The 21167-nt window shown below is 46.1% G+C and overlaps 1 protein-coding gene across 9 annotated transcripts in view; it reads right to left on the reverse strand.

The window, feature by feature from the left end:
- Positions 1-8353: 8353 nt before the first annotated feature.
- Ppp2r5c (protein phosphatase 2 regulatory subunit B'gamma) overlaps positions 8354-21167 on the reverse strand; it is a 130243-nt gene continuing 117429 nt past the window's right edge. For 4 of the 9 annotated variants that reach the window (XM_075948603.1, XM_075948602.1, XM_075948611.1 and 1 more), the window contains 2 exons: positions 17260-17376; positions 8354-11036 (listed from right to left, as the gene is read on the reverse strand). In XM_075948603.1, the coding sequence (XP_075804718.1) occupies positions 10905-11036; positions 17260-17376 (249 nt within the window). In that variant the 3' untranslated portion in view covers positions 8354-10904. Of the gene's footprint in view, positions 11037-13655; positions 13726-17259; positions 17377-20467; positions 20846-21167 lie in introns of those variants that run through there. The other 5 variants (XM_075948604.1, XM_075948609.1, XM_075948605.1 and 2 more) reach the window with 3 other exon arrangements.

The following is a 21167-nucleotide window of genomic DNA, read 5'->3' on the forward strand; positions in this document are numbered from 1 at the left end:
CATCCCGAGGATGGAAGCGGGAAAGATGGGTGCTCAAAATCTTGTCGACCCATATGAATTTTGCTCCTCTACAGTTATTTACATACCAAGAACCTCTACCTGTTTCTGTTATCGTATGTTTGTTACACTTGGCCCAGGTGGGAAGGGTTTCCAGGCCTGCCTGTTTCTTTTCCTGTGATAGTAGGGATGCCGTTCTCTCTCCGCACCCCCGCCTGCAGTGCTGCTAGCTACAGGACACTGGCTGGGCTCCACCCAAGCTACGGCCACGCCTCAGGGTTACAAGGCGGGGGCAAGCCAGTCACCCATGTCACCAACCCCGCCCTTTACGTGGCAAGTGACCGACCCTGCTCAGCCCTGGAACCAGCATTTAGTTTCCAGCGTGCATGACAATCGCTGCCCAGTAACCACTTTGGTAGATTGCTGGATGGGTCACGTGTTGCCAGAAACGCGATCACGTACGTCTCCTACTGTCATGTGAGTCATCAAACCAATCGCCGCGGTCCGGAAGAAGACGCGTTGTGATAGGCTCATTCTCCCCCAGCTACCTCGTGAATCTCGCGAGATTAGAGTTAGGGGCCGTTCCAAATTGGTTTTTACGTCGCTTACGTCATTTTCCCGCGCCAGACTTTAGGTTAGGGGACTTGTACTTTTGTCATTTCCCTGTCCTGTGGGTTGTGGAGCACATTTCTAAACGCGGGCCCGGACTGTCTACGGTCAGCACTCCTCTCCGTACTTAGGGACACGACCTCCTGTGCCCGTTTTCTGTGGCTGCCGGGCTTGTCCTAATTCGGGCTGTGTTGGAGACGGAATGAGGTCATGTGGCTTCCGGGCGCTGTGATCCATCCGGTCACGTGCATTGTGGAGGCTGCGCCGTGCTTCTGCCTGCGGAGATGGCGGGTATTTTCACAACAAATTTTTCCCTGGTTTCTTGGCCTGGTGAGCTGTACTGAGCGACCCTACTTACTTTTAATTATTCGGTGCTTTCTGCATTACACTTCTCGTTCCTACAGAGCTACTTGCTTTTTGATACAGGGTATTATGTAGCCCTGCCCGTCTCAATTTTGCTTCCGCCTCCACCTCGTAAGTGTTGGGTTGGCAGGCGTATCTTACACACACATACACACTTTTAATTGTTCCCCTCCCCACTTGGATTCTCGTTGATCCCACAATTATCTGTACATGCGTTTACCAGACACTGAGCTGATGAGCGCTGGAGTGGGGGTGTCCCACACAGTGCCAGACCCTGACGGTATAGCCATTAACAGGGTAATAGGAACACTGCTTGTTTGGATCTCGTGGGCCAGCCTGGGGTGACTGATCGGAGATAAGAGGGAAACTGAGCAGCTTAGGACCCTTCACCAGAGGCATCTTACACAAAAATAGTAGAAGCCAGGCACAGTGGTCCAGGCCTGTAGTCTTTCTACTCAGGAGGTTGAGGAAGGAAGAATGGAAGTTAAATTATCAGTTCTGTCTCTTTAAGAGACAAGCCATACCTACTGCCTTCCCCGTCTACTGAGACAGGCTGATCTTCAGCTTCCAGCCTGAGTTTCCTCTCTTTTCTGTTTCCCTCTAGAAGAGGCAGCTTCTGCCTCTCCCCACTTCTCCCCTTACCCCCTTCTGTCTCTCCCTTCTCTCTTCCTCTCCTCTTTCTCTCTCCCTCTCCCTCTACTCTTCTCCCCTTCTCCCTTCCCCATCCATAACCCACTGAATATTCAACTTCACTCTGCATGACATGCCTATCCATGTCTCTGTCTCTTGCCCACTGCCGCGTGTCTCCCTAAACTGGACCAGCCATTGCTTGGGGACCTGCAGCCATCCCTGCCTGGGGCTGGCTACTCTCAGGGCCTGCTGCCACCACTTGGGGACCTGCAGTGTTTCTGCTGCCTGCCACCCCAGGTCCACTTTAGGGGAGATTCAGCATTTTATCTGGGTACATGTCCACACAGGATGGGACAGGAGCTGGGCGATTATGTCTTCCTGGCACAGTCCTCATGGCTAAGTCATAGGGGCTCCATGGATAGAATCATGTGTTTGCATCCCACGGCTCTGAGTGATCCTTTCATTCTGAGCAACTTGTGATGGATGAAATAGAATCATGCCAGACTCTAGGCTGGAGGTAAAAAAACCAGGAGACTGTGACACTCCTAGCTCTTATGTGCTATCTGTCATTATCTATGCACCTGCACCATCGAGACCACAGGCAAGTGTTTTTCCAACTCAGATTTGAAGGTTAAAGGAAAGAGAGGTCTTTTATTTTACCTTGTTATGAGATTGGGTCTTGCTCTCTTGTCTGGACAGTAACTCCTGGGCTCAAGCGATTCTCTTATCTCAACCTACTGGGACTGCAGGTGTTTGCCACTATGTCAGGATCCCCATATGTAGTTACTATTGATATAGAATAAGAACCTTGTCCCAGCACTCAGGAGGCAGAGGCAGGGGGATCTCTGTAACTTCGAGACCAGCCTGGTCTATAAGAGCTGGTCTATAAGTCCAGGACAGGCTCTAAAACTGCAGCAAAACCCTGTCTCAAAAAACAAAACAAATCTTCAGAGACATTGAAAGAACAGTATTCAACTTCATATGGAAAAGCAAAAAACCCAGGATAGCCAAAGCAATCCTGTACAATAAAAGAACTTCTGGAGGCATCACAATCCCTGAATTCAAACTCTACTACAGAGCTACAGTACTGAAAACAGCCTGGTATTGGCATAAGAACAGGAGAACCAATGGAACAGAATAGAAGACTTGGATATTAATCCACATACTTTTGAACACCTGATTTTTGACAAAGGAGCAGAAAATATCAAATGGAAAAAAGAAAGGATATTTAACAAGTGGTGCTGGCATAACTGGATATCAACATGTAGAAAAATGAAAATAGACCCGTATCTATCACCATGCACAAAACTCAAGTCCAAATGGATCAAAGACCTCAACATAAAGCCAGCCACACTGAACCTTATAGAAGAGAAAGTGGGAAATACACTTGAATGCATTAGCACAGGGAACCACTTTCTAAATATAACCCCAGCAGCACAGACACTGAGAGAAACAATTAATAAATGGGACCTCCTGAAACTGAAAAGCTTCTGTAAAGCAAACAAAGGACACAGTCAACAAGACAACAGCCTACAGAATGGGAAAAGATTTTCACTAACCCCACATCAGACAGAGGTCTGATCTCCAAAATATACAAAGAACTTAAGAAACTGGACACCAAAAGAACACATAATCCAACAAAAAAAAATGGAGTACAGACCTAAACAGAGAACTCTCAACAGAGGAATCTAAAATGGCTGAAAGACATTTAAGGAAATGTTCAACATCCTTAGTCATCAGAGAAATGCAAATCAAAACAACTCTGAGATTCTATCTTACACTTGTAAGAATGGCCAAGATCAAAAACACTGATGACAACTTATGCTGGAGAGGTTGTGGGGAAAAGGGAACACTTCTGCATTGGACCTTGGGGGAGGATTGAAGAGGGAGGGGAGAGACCAGGAGGGGAGCAGAAAAAAATATAGAGCTCAATAAAAACCAATAAAAGGAAAAAAAAGAGCCTTGGGTTGAGGGAATAGCTCAGCTGATACTGTGCTTGTCTAGGTTTGATCCCTAGGTAAAAAACCAGCCATGGTTTTGCATGTACTATTTCCAGCACTTGGGAGATAGAGGCATTTGGGAAGTCCAGTCATCAGTCATCCTTGGCTATATAGGACGTTCAATGTCAGCCTGGGATATACAGAATTTATAGAAAATATATCATTCCATCTCCTAGCAGTTTAAAGTACTGGACTGTTTCCTCCTGGGCTAGGACAGCCCTGCCTCTGGCTGTGTCCTTCTCCTTAGTGGCTGCTTAGACTCATCTTCCAAGACCTCCGTGTTCTCAGATTGGCTGCAAATTTTATCGCAGGCTCTGGATCCTTGTTTGCTTGGGGCTGTTCAGTTGGGGAGAGCATCAAGTTTGGGGTATGTGGGTGTTGGCTAGGAGACCCCACAAGTGCTTTATCTGTCAAGTCCAGGCTAAGTTCGCAAACTTCCCTGAACACTATTCCTCTTTTGAGGGGATCTGATGGAGAAGGATTTAACTGTCCCCCAAAGTGGGACTGGCCTTGTCTCCAGTTCTCAAAGGTAGCAGCTATGCCATCGTTCTCTTGGGGACTGGGACCATGCTGCTAATTTTCATAATAATATAGTCTAGGGGTCTAGGAGATTTAGCATCAGCTCTATTCCTGGAGGGGATGGATACTAAGACCCAACTGCGTATGTGACCAACCCAGAGGACAGATGAGCTTTCAGGTATACAGACCTTGCGGTGAGTTGACTCACACCACTGCCAGGCAAAGCCAGCACTGAAGACTAAATGTGAGCAGAAGACAACTGGCAACTGAGCTAAGCCCATCTCCTCTGGCCTGGACATCAGCCTGTTGATTGTAACATGCCCTTCCAGCTGGTGTCCTAAACACCCCTAATGCAGAGCACTTCCAGTTGCTTCCTCTTGCTAAGTCTTTCTTTTTATTTTATTTTTTGTTTTTTGATTTCTTAATTTATTTTAATTATTTTTATTTATCAATTACAAATTATTTTAATTAATTCATGTTTTTGTTTTTGGGTTTCTCTGTAGCTTTGGAGCCTGTTCTAGAACTCTCTCTGTAGATCAGTCTGGCCTCAAATTCACTGTTCCCTCAGTGATGCTCACTGGAATCAATTTACAAGCTTTTAAATATTCTCATTCCAACCATGCTGGAGACAGCTCTGATGAGATTCTGATTATCTTCTTTGTTGAGTGGAAGCCGTGGCTCAAGTCTCCCAACCAGGGTGGAAGTTAGGGCTCCTAGAGGTAATTCCATCAGAAAGACCACGCCCTGGCCCTACTGGCTTCAAGATGCCTCTAAAGGCATCCATAATGATGTATGGACACCTTAAGTCTAAAATGGACAGCTTCCTACAAGCTGTATTTTGATGACAGAAGTGAAGATGACTTAGTATTGTCAAGACTGGGAATATGCCTACACACAGCATCTATGGCAGTGCTTCTCAACCTATGGCCCCTTTAGGAACTGAATGCCTTTTGCAGGAGCCTTTTCGCAGGCCTAAGATCACTGGAAAACACAGATATTTACATCACAAATCTTAACAGTAGCAAAATTACAGTTATGAAGTGGCAACAAAAATAATTCTATGGTTGGGGTCACCATAACATGAGGAACTGTATTAAAGGTTTAGAACCACTGCTCTATGGAAAGCTGGTCCCAGTGGAGGGTGCAGAGTCCGGGGTTCCCAGGCTCCGCTAGCCCTCCTGCTAGCTCCTGGGGTTCCCTGTGCCCAGCACACTGTTACCAGACACATCTGTTCCTGCCTGCTTTATTATCAGGAGTTGAGAAGCTTGGTCAGGACCCCTTGGTCTTAGATACCACTTTCTAAAAATACACACTTGAAAGCTTTAGCTTGGCCCAGCTCGTATTTGGTCAATTTCCCATAAGCATAATGCAGGCTTTGAACTAGATATGACCAGGAAAACCGGGAGAGAAAAAGATACGTTCTAAGTTTCTTTTGAGACGGAGTCTCCCATAACCCAGTCAGGCCTCCTCCTTTAGCCTCCCAAGCACTGGAATTCCAGGTTTGGGCCACCATGCCTGGCGAATTCTCGTCGTCAGCCTAAAGTTCTTCAGAATTCACATGCTTTTGTGAAACTGGGCATGATGACCCAGGAGGCTAAGGCAGGAGGATTGCTGTAAATTCGAAGCTAGTCTGGACTATGTAGTGAGTTCAGACCAACTTGAGCCACAGAATGAGATCCTGTCTCAAAAATAAGATTTTGTTTGTAAAGATGCCGTGAAGGAGCTGATTAGCTGAGCTGGGGAAGGGTACCTAGCTTCCACCGGCATGGGCCAACATCTTTACTCAGATGGGTTCCTTAAGCCAAACCCAAACAAGAAACAACACCTCCCGCCCCAAAAGCCAATGTTAACTTAAGGCTGGTGAATTTCAAACTTTTGGTAGTGGAACCCATTTCTCTTCACTGAATCATGTGTAACAACATATAGATTTAATTATGAGGTGAACTTTTGATGATCTTCACAAGTTTCATGTTAGTGTTAGTAACAAAGGCAATGAGAATAGAGGTTTTTTGATGGCTGAAATTTGGAATAGCATGTTTGATACTCTGCTTAAATTTACATAGAAACAATATTCCTGAAGCACCATGAGGCATGGACTAATGTCTGAGGTTTTCCTGGTTCTGCCAGGCAGGTGCCACGTCCAGTCCACACCCTCTTATGCCCCCACCTTCCCTGGATCCTGGGGCCCTCACTAAGAGTTCATGGTCACTCAACTCTCAGTCTGGAGTATATAGACATGAATTCACACTGTTTACCTGGATGTTTCCACAGCTTACTGTCCTTGTGGTGCCTTGTTTATGGGACCTTCCTACCTGTAATAGGTTCTGGTGCATGGGCTGAGTCCTGGCTCCTCTCAGTGCTGTGACCCTGGGGCAAGTGACTTAAATGTTTATGTCCTGGTCTCTCCACTGTGAATAGAAAGAACAGCCAACACTCTGGTTGGCCAAAGGAGCTCCCACAGCACCTCCCCTTTTGTTTAAATAAGAGAGTTCCAAACCCAATATAAAACTATGCACACTAGGAACAGATATCAAGTATAAAGTTAGAATCACAACCAGCATAAACAATATTAAGCAAGGAACACATCCTAATGTTTTAATAAACATTCTATCTTAAGGAGTCTAAGTCTTGTATTGAAAATGGCTTGGCTAGATCATAAGAGAATGGTAACTATGACTATCTAATCTTCAACTCATCAAAAGCTTGAGAAAGGAGATAATATTACTCGAGTAGGCAGGAAGTGCAATCAAGCAGCTTCCAAAATGTGCAGTAATATGACAGAAATAACTGGCTGCCTGAGCAATCACCCAAAGTCTCATTTGCAGTGTTGAAGCAACCAACTTTGGCTAAGGCCTAGGGTAACTGACAGACCATTTTCAGAGGCAGGAAAACTTTCAGAAACGTCTTACCCTCTCTTGGCAAGGTTTGGCAGTCTTTTTTCTTGTATCCTGCTTGTCCAGTCTGGACATCATTCACTTTGTCAGTGGTCGAGGCATGGGCAGTTCCTTGCCCAAAGGGTGAGAGGCGTCTACAGACCAATGCCTGGGCACAGTGATGGCCACTGCTGACTTGGCACACAAGTTTCAGGGAAGGAAACACAGGGCTTTTCCAGTTTTCCCAAGGGCCTCTTGAAGCACTGTGGCTCGGGCAGCTGTCAATCACAGCACACCTCTGGCCAGTTCCTGTGCTGTGTGTGTGTGTGTGTGTGTGTGTGTGTGTGAGGTTACCAAACATGATGTCCTTCTCCAGTTGGGTCACCACCCAGTGCCAGGAAGCAGTAATCCTAGTCACTACCCCAGATCTAGTATCTTCTAATCTGTGAGCCGCTTCTGGTAGGAGTTACTTTCCTCAAACACCTGCAGTCAGCAGGTCTGAGGCCCAAGGCCTCCTCTGGCTTCTCTCTGCCTGGGGTTTGGCCTCCACTGCTTAGCTCCTGCCAGAAGGGATGGAAACCCAGAGACCATGTAATGGGCAAGGGTCACTGACCCAGAGGTGCCCTTCCCTGCACAGATCAAGCACAGGTAGAGTGAAGCTCCTGGGCTGTTTTCACAGGCGTCAGCAACAAATGGGCCAGCACAGACCTAAGCTCATACCCTCAGCATGTCTACCTTGTCTGGGCACTTAGTCACGCATCAAGGTCAGAACTCCATTAGATTTCTAGCCACCAGATTCGTATACACATTGCCTATTTAAAAACCAAGTGCTGGGGCTGGAGAGATGGCTCAGTGGTTAAGAGCATTGCCTGCTCTTCCAAAGGTCCTGAGTTCAATTCCCAGCAACCACATGGTGGCTCACAACCATCTGTAAAGAGGTCTGGCGCCCTCTTCTGGCCTTCAGGCATACAGACAAAATATTGTATACATAATAAATAAATAAATATTAAAAAATAAAAATAAAAACCAAGTGCTGTGTGTCAAAAGCTGCGTCTGCTTTCTTTCTCTCCTCTCTCTCTATAGCTCTGGAGCTCACTCCGTAGACTAGGCTGGCCTCGAACTCACAGAGATCTGTCTGCCTTGCCTCCCAAGTGCTGAGATCAAAGGTATGCACCACTACGCATCTGCCTTTTCAGTAACGAGGTAATATGGTAGCTCACAGGTTCAGCTTCTAAGAGTGGAGACGAGGCGCTAATGGACAATTGGCACTCAATGGGGGGGGACACAGGACACCTGCTCCCAGTGTCTGTGACCTGACAGTAACAGCGTGTTGAAACCAGACTGCCCAACGCCATGGCTAAATTTAGTTTCATGATGAGCGATAAAATTCACATGTTCTTTATTTAGTCCATATAATACACCATTTTAAAGAGGTCTTTAAAATCAGATAAAAGAGCATATTAAATGGCAAGTGCATGAAGTCTTTCTTCATAAACAATGTCAAAACAAAAAAAGTTTTGAATTACAAAATGTTAAAAAATATGTTGGTACTTAACATTTCACTAAAGCATAAAGTTACAGATATTTTCTAAAGAAAAATAACTGTGCCACTTACCTATTTTTGCTGTTTCTATGAACTTTTTTAAATTCTGTACATAGGACATTTTGTACAAAATACGAAGTCTACATTTTTATTACTTATTACCATAAAACAAAGATACAATGTATGTACAATGTTCAAAGGAAGCCATACAAAGCCACACTAGAAAGACACTTGGAACTGTGACATCTCTGGCGCACAGATACATTTTTGAAAGAGTGAAGGTGCCAAACTTAGAGCCTTATGAAGAAAAACATTCGTCCATTTATTTTCAACGTGGTACTTTTTTTTTTGAAACCAGTTTGGTACAGAACCAACAGTGTCTCTATAACAATATATAAGTTGAGCAATTAGCACAGGGAACCCAAGTACTAACTAGGGAAACTTTAATAGGCCAAAATATTGAGTAATACTTTTGTCAAAGAAAATTAGTTTCTCTCAAAATGCTTTTTTTTCCTTCCTTATTGGTGAAGTCTGTCTTCAATAAAGAGCAGAAATAAAACCTAGACCAGCTGATATTCTTCTGTGCTGAGCTTTGAACAATCACCCGGACACTGATAGCTTGCGTTCCACGCAGGGCAAGAGTCTCCCGGGACCTCTCCCCACATATGGAACACCCCACATCAGGGCCATCTGAGACTCTACCAGCTAAAGACAAGAGTTCAAACAATGGGGTTCAAAATACATAGACACTGCTTTAGACAATAAAAGCACCCTTTTTCCCTCAAAAGGAGAAGGCATCTCAACTTTTTTTTTTAAATGATAGATTTCATAATGGTAAAGTGGATAGATACTTGTCAAGTTTCTCAGGAAGTGTTCTTCTCACCCAAGCAACCAGCCTGTCCACCTACGGCTGGGGCCACCTTTCCGTTTTGTGTCCGGCAGGCTCTCCCCTCCCTGCAGATGCCTGTCTTTCCTGCTGTGTCGAGTGAGCATCAGCAGCGAGCCAAGGAGACCCAGGACAGGTTCTATGGCCACATGAGAGCAATCTCTTTTTTTTCCCCCATGGATACCCGAGACCACAATTAAAAAAACAGATTTTAAAAGAAGCCACGTTTTACCTCTTATGCATCAAGACATTTAACACTAAGTCATTTTTATGCAGAGACACAAGAAACTAGCCACTGTTCAGAGTAGCGGTACACATCTCACATAGCTTTCAAGCAGGATAAGTAAAATACTGGCCACCCTGAGAGAAATAAGGAACAGACAAAGCGCTAAGTTTAAGGATTTTTCTCCTCGTGCTATTCCACCTAAAACAGAAGCTTAATCCATGCAAGAAGTCTGGGAAGCCTGTAGCAGCATGTGTAGATGGGCAGAAACACAGACGTTGCACTTTTCCTTATGAGCTTGGTAATGTGTGCTTTTTTAACAGAAAGGCTCATCAAGGGCACCCTAACCGCACAGCCCGCACAACGCCCAAAGGCGGATGCAGTGTGCAGTAGGCCAAGTGGCTTGATTATTGTCATGTTCTACCAATGTGGAATTCTTAGATCCGACAATTTTATCAATTCAAAAGCCTTGTTGAAGGATAATGTGTAACTAGATGAAAAACTGATTCTGTAAATTAATATGAACACATAATTCCAACACTGTGATTCTAGTCAAGGTGAACTGAGAAAGCACTTCTCAGAGCTTGCCTCTCTGAGCTTGGGTGGAACCCCGGCCTCTAGCACAGACTAGGAAATATGGCTTTCGGTAGACACAAAGGGGAGCATGACACAGTGTGTATGCCATTCATCAAAGGAAAGAAACACCTTGGGAGGTCCCAGCGCTGAGGATGTTGGCTGTTTGCCTAGTAGGCAGCTAGAACGTGAAAGCAAAGAGCCATTTCTATGAGGTTTAACCAACCAACACTAGCTGTTGGCACAGTAAATTGTGGAAATGTGTCAAAGGTTGTAAAGCCTTAAAAAAGGAGGCGATGCCTTCTAAAGTGTTCCTTTGATGTGAAAACCATGGTGTTACCTACCATAGAACTACCTACTTCGTAGGCGCACAGGGTCCACTTGGGTAAGACAAGAAGACAACTAGGGTGCTTTCCTACAGTTCTGACTTTGGGACACAGTCTTACTCAGGGCTAGGCTGGGGAGGTGGCAGCATGGTGACAGCACTGTCATCAACCCCTGGCTTAGCCAGCAGGGCCAGAGAAGCCACCGTTGTTTGAACTCCTATCTCGAGCGGAGGCAGCCGAGCATTACTGCCCACAGAATGGGTCGGTGAGAGTAGCTGATTGGTATGGCACAAACAGTACAGCTTTTCTACAGCATCCAGAAGAGAACTGACAGGCCCAACTCGGACGCGCTGCTCCACAGGCTAGCGCCCATCCTGGGAGAGCAGCTCACTGGCTCTGCAGTGAGCCTCCAAGGCTTTCTCGGTGTGGGGGTCCTGAGGCAGCTCGGACTTGCGGCGCACAAGGGGACGGTCCTTCTTCGGATCTTTCTGTGCCTGGAATCACAAATGCAACGCAGTTGGCTACGCACTAGGCTGACTGAGAAGGGAGTTCGCTTCTGAGTTAGAAGTCAAAGGAAAATAGGAAGCAAGCAAGGATCACAGATGTGCCGCAGCCTTGGCTGGACACAGGATATGGGCCCATTTCTTATTCGTTCACCCCAAATATCCTAAACACTATGTGATGAGTGTGAAGCCTAGTGGGCAGTTTGAAGAATCTTCAGTTCTTATTACTCTCCTAATTACTCTCTCTCTCTCTCTCTTTGTTTTGTTTTGTTTTTTTGTGACAGGGTTTCTCTGTAGCTCTGGAGCTTCACCTGGAACTAGCTCTTGTAGACCAGGCTGCCCTCAAACTCACAGAGATCCGTCTGCCTCTGCTGGGTTTAAAGGTGTGCACCACCACTGCCCAGCTTGTACCCTCGTTTTTCACAGAATATCACCAATGTCACTTTATGATCATGTCTGTTACACACATTCCAGAAAGTAGACACTTTTTTAGGGGAAAACAGAATGAATAGTAACAAACTGTTAAACCAGTTAAGACAGCTAAAACTTCTGCAAAAAAATTCTAAAAGTTTCTTACAGTAGAATTAAATGGGTCATGCAGCTAGAAAAAAAACTGTACCCAGAAGTCATTTACATAAAAGCTCCCGATATCAAGTCTAGGAAATGAAAAGTAACTTTCCATTCTCTTTCTGAAGTTTAGGAACCCCACTTTACCAGGAAGATTTAGACTGTGCACACACACACATGTGCACATATGTACCTGTATTGAGACAGGATCTCATTATGTAGCCCAGGATGGCCTTAAATTTATTATGAAGTCCATGCTGGCCTTGACCTCATGGCAATCCTTCTGCCTTGGCCTCCCAAGTGCTGGGGTTTTGAGCATGAGCCAGCAGGCCCAGAGGTTTAGCTAACTGTATCTGCAAAGAACGGGGCCAGAGGGAAGAGCCTGCACTGAGCATGTCTCAGCTTAGCGGAGGCTGTGATGTTAGCACCAGCACTCTGGAACAGAACAGACCAACTCAGCTGTCCAAAGGCAATGTGCTGCGAGAAGACAGAGGCGGCCTGCAGTGCTTTCGGACCTAAGTTCCTTAACCCCAACTGTTTTCCTTTCCATCCAGTGTCTCCAACCAAAAACCACAGCATTAAAGACAGTAAACCTTTATGATGTAATCTAGGGAAAAAAGAACTACTGAAAGCCAACTATATGACAACAGAGAGAGCGTGTATGAATGGCTGCTCCGTGTGCTGATGCCTGACTCCCATATGGTGATGAAACATGCTCCTATGCTCCGGCTGGAAACTCAAGCACCTGCCAAGCCACAAACAGAAGCCTGCATTTCAGAGTTTGGGGTCTTAGCAGGGTTCTCGGTGGATCTGCTTATGAAAACAGCAGTGGTAAGGGCTCCGGTGTCTTGTCTGACACCAGGATTATTGCTAGAGCTGTCACTTGAACCTTAGCACTCAACATGGTGAAGGAAAGTTTTTTGATTTGCCTGCCAAGAAACCAATCAGCAATCTCCATACAAACTGTCTCCAGTCCCCATACAGATTGTCACCTGTCCCCATACAGACTGTCCCCATACAGACTGTCTCCAGTCCCCATACAGACTGTCTCCAGTTCCCATACAGATTGTCACCTATCCCCATACAGACTGTCTCCAGTCCCCATACAGACTGTCACCTGTCCCCATATAGACTGTCTCCATACAGACTGTCTCCAGTCCCCATACAGGCTCTCACCAGTACATATGCTTCTAAGAGTGTATTTATTGATTTGAGTTTTGCTACAAAACCCAGGCTGGTTTCAAATCCATGATCCTCCTGCCTCAGGCTCCCAAGTGCTGAGATTTTGGGTGTGCACCACCAAACTTGGCACGTAAAGAGTGGTTTATTTCTTTTTTTTTTATTTTTATTTTTTTAGTGGTTTATTTCTAACCCATCAGAAATTCAGAGGTAAAATTCTACCTTGAATTTTGGGTCCATCCTAATGCAAACCAACATTTTAAAAAAATGAAATATGTAATTACCTCTGACACAGGCATGCCAGAGACAAGAAATGCCTTAACGTACAGCCCATAGTCAAGGCCTTGGAGCTGGACCCAGTGAAGGTGAACCGAGGAAAAGGAAGTGGCCAGATCTTCTGGACATACACGAGGGGCCTCTCTGCTTAGCACTGCAAACAGATGCATGAAGCAGAGGATTTGACAAAGCACAAGAGGAACAATGAGAGGAAAGGAGGCAGGGAAGAATGAGACACCATGCAGATGGTGGTGTAGCATGAGCAAGATCTGGGGGAGAGGATGCGCTGGCAGCATGCAGGCAAGGGTGGGTGAATGAGGAAGCAGGAAGTGTTGCTAGAGGCCCTGTAGAGAACATGGGTTGCGTACACAATGGAGCACACCTCCTTTATCTTGGAAAGGTGTTGAGTTCAAACTTTAGGATGGAATTTGGGGTAGACACAGTCAACGTTCTTTAGTTCTGCCTTGCCCATCACGAGGTGTGATGTTATGGGAAGAAGGGAAAATACTTCATGCACGCTGTGGTGACTCATCACGCTCTGGCAGATACAAAGCCTTAAGTACACTCTATGCATTTTCCAAGGAGTACCTGCACTGCCTGCCTTCCGTCTCTACACCTTCCTGACTTGCGTGGTAGACACTGCTTTTCTCCCGACCAACTGTTAAAAATGAAAATTGTTAATATTTTCAATTATTCACATGAAGCTTACACACTCTTGCCCCTAGTCTTCAGCAGAACCATCTTATTTGCCTCTCACCCTGTCCTGACCCAACAGTCAAACCCACTTAGAGAAACACGGAATCTTGTTGGAAAAGCAGTGAAAATAAATCTGAGGGCCACAGAAAGTGTTCACATTATTGAACCCCAGACCTTAGTTTTTAGCTATAGCTTTGTTTGGTTTTTGAGCCAAGGTCTTCCCATGTAGCCTGGACTAGCCTTAAATGTACACAATCTAGCCTTGGTATCCAGAGCACTGGCACCACAGGCATGGACTACAACATCTGCTACTTGGCACATTCTTTTGCTGTCATAACTGACTGAGAATTCCAAATGTTCTCAAATGAAGAAGAGATTACCATTTCACCTGGTGGTGGTGATGCAAGCCTTTAATCCCAGCACTTGGGAGGCTGAGATAGACTGATCTCTGTGAGTTTGAGGCCAGCCTGGTAACATAATGAGTTCCAGGACAACACAAAGAAACCCTGTCTCAAAAAACAGAAACAAAAACAACAAAAAAGGAGTTTATCATTTCAAATATTACCAATGAGCCCATACTTCAGAAAACCTTCATCTAGACACTGAAGACTCAGGCAACTTCATGTACTAAAGCTCTGAGGTTTAAACCACAGACATCTTGACACTGGGCAGTGTTGTCTGTTTTCAGGGTTGCTATTCTAGGTCTTCTGAATTTCCACGGAAATTTTTATTCCATTTCCGAGGCAGGCTCTTTACTGTTGCCCAGACGGCTTCAAACTTGAGATCCTCCTGCTCTGTCTTTGCGCCATACAATTTCAGAACTGATTGGGTTTTGAGCCCGGGTTGACCTCTGAACATGCTCCAGGATGTACCACCATGAAGGGTTTATGATGTGTGGGAACCACCCAGGCTTTTGCACACACTAGGCAAGCACTCTACCCACCGAGGTATATCTCCGCTTGTCAGTTTCTGAAGGGGTAAAAAAAAAAAAACAAAAAAACAACAACAACAATAAAAAAAAAACTGCTGGGATTCTAGTGGAGAAATTAATTTGGAGAGAACTTCCCTGTGCACGGTATCTTCTGACTCAGGAGCATGAGCCATAGAACTCAAAAATAAGGTGGAGGACCGACTTTGTAAGAATGTCAATCACAGAGAAAACAACTAGATGATGTAATTTTTAAGAGTCACAGAAACAGACAGCCACAGGAGCCTCTCAGAGCCACCTGCCAAGGCTGCTGAGAATGCCCAACTGGTTTTACCAAAAGGGTTCCTGTCACCACAGTGGATAACAGCTGGGAGGCTCCATGGTCCCAGGGCTAACAATGTCAGAGACTTTTCAAGGCATTTTTGCTTGAGGTGTATGATGAATTTGGTGTGTTCTTGATCCAGTTGCTGATCTTGTAAAGCACACGGTGTAAGTTATAGTGAATTGTGACCAAAGCTGAAGGATGTACCAGAAGAAAAATTCCTCTGAACTTTCATGTACTCATTGTGCAGTAAATGGCTTACCAGCCTTCAACTTCTTCTAAACTTTATATGGCCCAAGTAGAAGCCCTGTCTCAAAAAGCGCCCCCCCCCCCCAAAAAAAGAGAAAGAAGTCACCAAATCCCAGAGGAACATGGGCATCCCAGATAAGCATTCAGCTGGATTGCCATTGACAAATTCAGGGATGCAAAATCAAAGTGAAAATAAAAAAATGTGATCTTAATTCCTTTCAAAGTTACAAAGAAATCATACAGGAAAGCTAGTGCCTACAGGTAGAACACAGAAAATACATAGATTTTCTTCCTTTTCTAATCATCCCTCTTCCCCCTCCCTCACTCTTCCTTTTTCCCCCCCCGGGAGGTGAGTCTCAGTGACCCAGACTGGCCTTGAACTCACAATTCCCCTGCCTTGTCCTCTCAAGTGCTGGGATTATGAGCCTGAGTAAAATAGGCCCAGTTGAATTCTTTTTTGTTGTTGTCTGTTTGTTTTCAAGACAGGGTTTCTCTGTTTATCTTTGGCTGTCCTGGAACTCACTCTGTAGACCAGGCTGGTCTAGAACTCACAGAGATCCGCCTGCCTCTGCCTCCTGAGTGCTGGGATTAAAGGCGTGCGCCACCATGCCTGGTCCAGTTGAATTCTTGATGAGATCTATTCATTGCCAAGAATAACCACTATAATAAGGAAAGTGTAGAATTCAAATAATTCCTGATTTTTTCCATTGCATTTTTAGTTCTTTCATGTTTGGCTGAGCAGAAAGAACTATTCATTCGCCTATTTAAAAAAACTTTAATTTAAGTCAAGGGGCTGAGGATGAACATGGATTCCCATAACAAGTGCTAAGGCTGAGCCCTCCTTGCTCAGCACTGCGACCAGGAGTTGTGACTCCCAATCAGGCAACCATGTTGCTATGGTGAAAAGAAATAGCCACAGGCACCTCTGCTTATGGTATTGACATACAAGCTGCAGCCTTTCTGGGCCCCGTCACCAGTAATCATGAGGAGATGCTGCCGCACCCTCTCTTCAGGCCAGGTCTTGAAGTGCTTCTGTGTGCTACCCTGGGACCACAGCCCAGTTCAGAAGGTTCCATGTCTGGTGTTCTGCAGACACGTGTGGTTGGGACTGATGGGGGCTCAGCTAGCTAGATTGCTCACTCTTAGTAATGCCTCATGCTATCTTATCAGGTGGGGATTTACTGGAACCAAACAAAACAGATTAGAGAACCCTTCTGTTTATTTAACTGCACTCCAATAGACATCATGAGCAGTAAGCGGCAATAAGGTTCCCTTCTACATTCCAGAATCTGAGTGCTAATGTCTAGGGATCCTATCATTGGTCAAAGGGGGCTAAAATTCACAAGTCAGAATAATCAACACCTCTAGGTCCATTCAAAGCATTGTTTACATTCGCCTGGAACAGGGAGCACGCCCAGACGAATGCAGACTCTTAGGACCTGCAGAAGAATTCAGTGGATAACCCTCCTTAAAACCTTTCTGCGTGTGTTCTCAATTTGACAGAAAGAGATCTCTGGATCAGAACTGCTCTAAACGGTTGCATGGAGTTGCAGTTATTGAAATCGCTGCTGGCACAGTCCTGGCTGCCACAGGGGCTTTGGTTCCTGGTTGAGGCTAAGCTTCCCCATTTGGGAGATGAGGAGTGTTAACACCTGCTATGAAGAACTAAAGGAAGTGTCTCTGAGCCAGAGCAGAAGTGAGAGGGCTGCAAAGGGAAAAAGTGAATGGCAAGATGCTATTGCAAAGCTTCAGATTTTGCTCACGCTCATATAACACGTAGTTAGGAGTTGGGTTTCTGTTACTAAGGTAAATGAAGCAACAAATTGCAGACATCCACTTACTTGTTAACTTTTCTAGCAATCTGATCATTCAGATCTACAGATGTTTCCTAACAGGTGACTACATTTCCCTTTATAGCATTAGCTTAGCGGAACGTGACGGACCCGTCAAGCACATCTGTAGCGGGCACAGCCCTGCTGAGCTCAATGCACTTTTACCTGACGAGTCTCGTCGCTCACTGTCTTTCTCAGCATCTGCACATCTTCAAACTGAGGCCCATCTGTCTCCATTGCCACCGGAATGCTCATGGCGCTGGCTTGACTATACACTGCATACTGCAATGCAAAGTATGGAGTCACTCTCTGTCAGGTGCTGGGTCTGAACTTAGGGCCCTCACACTGCAGGGGTCGCTTGCCCACTGTCCTTCCCTGTGGCCCTCTCCCACAAGAAGCCATGTGGTAGGAGACAAGCTTGTCCACTGATGAAGCCTGTGGGCTGCTGCCTGTTGGATGCTGGAAAGGGGCTCACCCTCCTTCAGGCGAGGCTATGGGAATGACCCTCTGCTGGCCCCAAGACCACTTCTACATCTTCCTAAGTTCACCTCAAACCAGTCAGCCCACAGCCCTCCTGCATCTCTGGAGCCAATACACTGAAGGGACACTGCCCACAGCAAATGGCCACTTCTCACCCCGTTCTCTGCACACAGCCTGTCAAGCCCTCCCCACCCCCAGCTCTCTTCCCTTCTTCACATCCACCCTGGGGCAGCTGCCCCAAATCCTCCTTCATTCCACAGTATTTTCTTAATATCTCAAACCTTTCAATATATCCCGATATCCTGCTTGTCACCAAAAACTAACGCAGCCTGGATTTTTGCTGATCCCTCTAACCCCTGACACCCTGTGCCCCTGGAATCAGGCCTGCTCTGCCTTGGGGCCCTGTGCTCAGCTTTCCTACCTCTCCACTTCCTTGTGTTCTGGGTGCATCAGGCAGGTTGTAATGGCAGATGGCCCCCACCCTGGCCCCAGTGACTTCAGGCTTTGTGAGCAGAGGGATGTAGCCCACAGCTTGTTAGCTGCTGGCACCTGTTCTCCCTGTGTGGCCAGCCGGGGTGGCGGGGACAGTCAGTGTCTGTTGCAGGTTGGAGGTTATGCTCAGTTCTTCCCTTGCTATGTATGTGCTGCCAAGAAGCCCAAAGCCTGGAGGATGCTGGGTCCCGTGTCCCAGCCATGGCCACCCACATACTTGGTCTCAGCCACCCCTTTGGCTAGCAGCTCTGTTCAGGCCTGTCTGGCTCCTGCTCTTTCTCTAATAAGCCACCTCCTGGACACCAACCACATGTCCGCTTTACCCTCCAGGCCCTGTACTTGTTGTAACCACACTTGGCACTCCAGTTTCTTCTTACAACCGCAGAGCCCTCCTGCCCTTCGTGCTACCTGCTCTGCTCAGTAGGCCCCTTCACACACTCCTCTAAGAGGCAGCCCCCTGTGAGCCTGGCCCTTCCGGCACACCATCCTGCTGCTGACTGAACTGCAAGTCCGCCTGGGCCACTGTGCTCCTTACATACATTTGGAAGGATAAAGGCAGATGGCTTCTGCCCTCTCTCCAGTCTTATCACAGCTCCCTTGAGGCCGACCCTGAGTTTCTCTAATACCTTCTGACTTGCCTAGGTCTTGGGCCCTTGCCTCAAATGCTGACTGTGTGACAACTGTAGAGTCAGGACTTCCTGTTACCCCCGGGCTAGACCTCATCCAATACCAGTGCCATTTCTTTCTGAACTTCCCCACAGACAAGAGCCACACCTGCCTCTGCAGTCTAGAGCAGTCCTGTCCTTGGTTGTGTGCTATGCTCTGGGTGCACCGGCCACCTTATGCACCCTATGCTTGTAGATGCCAGGCTGTATTTGGCTCTTATGTTTCTATCACTGGCAATTTCCATAATTTGATTCAGGATACATGGCACCTTGTCCTCCAGGCGCTCAGAGTCAGGTGGAGAGGGAGAGAAAGTGATGGAAGTCTACATGACACACTACTGGGGCCGAGCTAAAGCAGAGGCTTCATCTTGATACTCCAGGATAAAGCCAGTGTTTCCCACAGGAGTTGCACGAGCTGTGGAAAGGATTCTGTGCTCATGGGCTGTGCTGGTTCACAGCAGATGAAGCTCACTCCCAGTAAGCACAGGCAGGCTTTCCACAAAGACCACAGGAACTCAAGAGGCAGCAGCTCACGGAGGATGAGAATGCACAGGCATCCATAGAAGGCGGAGGACCTGAGGCACGATCCCCTGTCACAGTGGCCCAGCTGGGGGCGGGGGACGAGCAGTAAGATGCTCTAGAGTCTATCTGGTGGATTAAAATAAACACACCATTGTTGGAAATGACCGGTGTTTTGGAATTCCACCCAAAGCATATGGCATGGAAAACCCAAAACAATGTCTTTTAAGCCACAGCTTCCAGATTCCTTCTCCACCAGCCTGCCTGGGCATTTCACATCTCTGGGCAGATGAGACATTTGCTTGGCCTGCACAAGCAAGGGGTTGCTTTGGGAAGCCAGTGAACACACTGAATTGCTGGTAACCTTCCTTTGGATGGTGAAGCTGCATGTTCACTCTCACCAGGGTTGATATGAAAACTGCTTAAGAACTCACATATCCAACACCACACTGAACCCTGTAATAACAAGTACTGACCGGAAATTAGTTAGTACTAACTTTTCTCTCAGGAGAGTGAGTTCTAAGGCTACACTTTCAGCTCTGAGGTCTTAGCACATGAAGTATTTTCCACTTCAGAAACACTGTGTCATGGGGCTGGGCATGTGGACAAGACTCTTGAGGACTGTCACAGATGGTTCCACATAGAGATGGGGGTGAGGACAGTGGGAAGGAGGTCACCACAGCTTCAATGCCAAACCCACACAGACAGTTTAAAGAGCCATCAAAAGGAATAAACCAGGAACCTTTGCTGCAAGGCAGTGGTGACCCCAGGCCACATGCTGACACAACAACCAGCTCTTAGTTTGTATGAAGAAATTTTAGGCAGTTTTTTTTTTCAACAGATTATTTCCATATTCTAGACAAAGCACACTTTCCAAGGCTCTTCACTCCTTAGCTAAATAAAACCTTCCAAACAAACCAAGATCCCCAGGGCAATGTCAGCAAGGCTGAACCACCTAAGCCTGTCCACGTATGCTTTTCCCACGTTTTACAACTATCAGTACTTCAACCTCACTTTCAACATAAACCTAACCCATAAACGCAGATCTCTAGAATTAAGCTACAGGCCTCAGAAGAACTTCTCTGCAGCATGGACAGCAAGGCTGGGAAATGCGGCTATTTGTCCAGGTGGAACCACAAACCCGTACCAGACTGCCATTAAGTCTCTTTTCATTGATGGATGCAGGTCAGCATGTTGCTTTAGGAAAGTACACACTGTTATCTTCATGGATCGTTTTTATTAAATGACAAAGATTAAAAAACCCACGTCCAACTTAGATAATAATTTATACACACTTCTCACCAAAAAGAAATACACGGTTAAGCAAAACATTTTCTTCCCTGGAGAGCTGAGAGAAGCCTGAGAGATCTTAGCGTGGAAGGTCAGACATTTCATCAAGTGACCGATAGAACCAGACACACACAGAGCAAGGAGAAACACCCCGGTATCACCGATCACTCAGTCCGGCAGACATAACATCAGGGGACCACAACTGCAAAGCTGTCCCAGGCTTTGGCAGCCTAAGAGCTAACAGTGGATGGAGGCTGCTGACCATTTGTGCCTCGCTTCACCTGGCGAGAACATATGGGCATCAGCTAGGGTAGAGGAAAGGTTAGTGTGAGCAGGGCGGAAGTCAGTTAGTTTATCAGCATACTTCATCTGTTTCAAATATGAAAATAAAAAAGAGAAATATGGTTCAAGTGACAGCATTTATGACATCTGAGCAAGAAAGGACATTACAGTTTTAAGAGGTTACATCCTGATTTTCTTTTTACCACATCATATCTTACTTTTAAAAAGAAGAGAAAAAAGTCAATTTTGTGGTAAAAATTCTGTGTGGCAAATAAGTACTTATACAAGAGGAAGGTTACAAAGTTGGAAAGTGTTTTATTGTGGACATTTGCACATACAGTGTTA

The sequence above is a fragment of the Microtus pennsylvanicus genome, chromosome 14 (genome assembly GCF_037038515.1).
Source record: "Microtus pennsylvanicus isolate mMicPen1 chromosome 14, mMicPen1.hap1, whole genome shotgun sequence".
NCBI lineage: Eukaryota > Metazoa > Chordata > Mammalia > Rodentia > Cricetidae > Microtus > Microtus pennsylvanicus.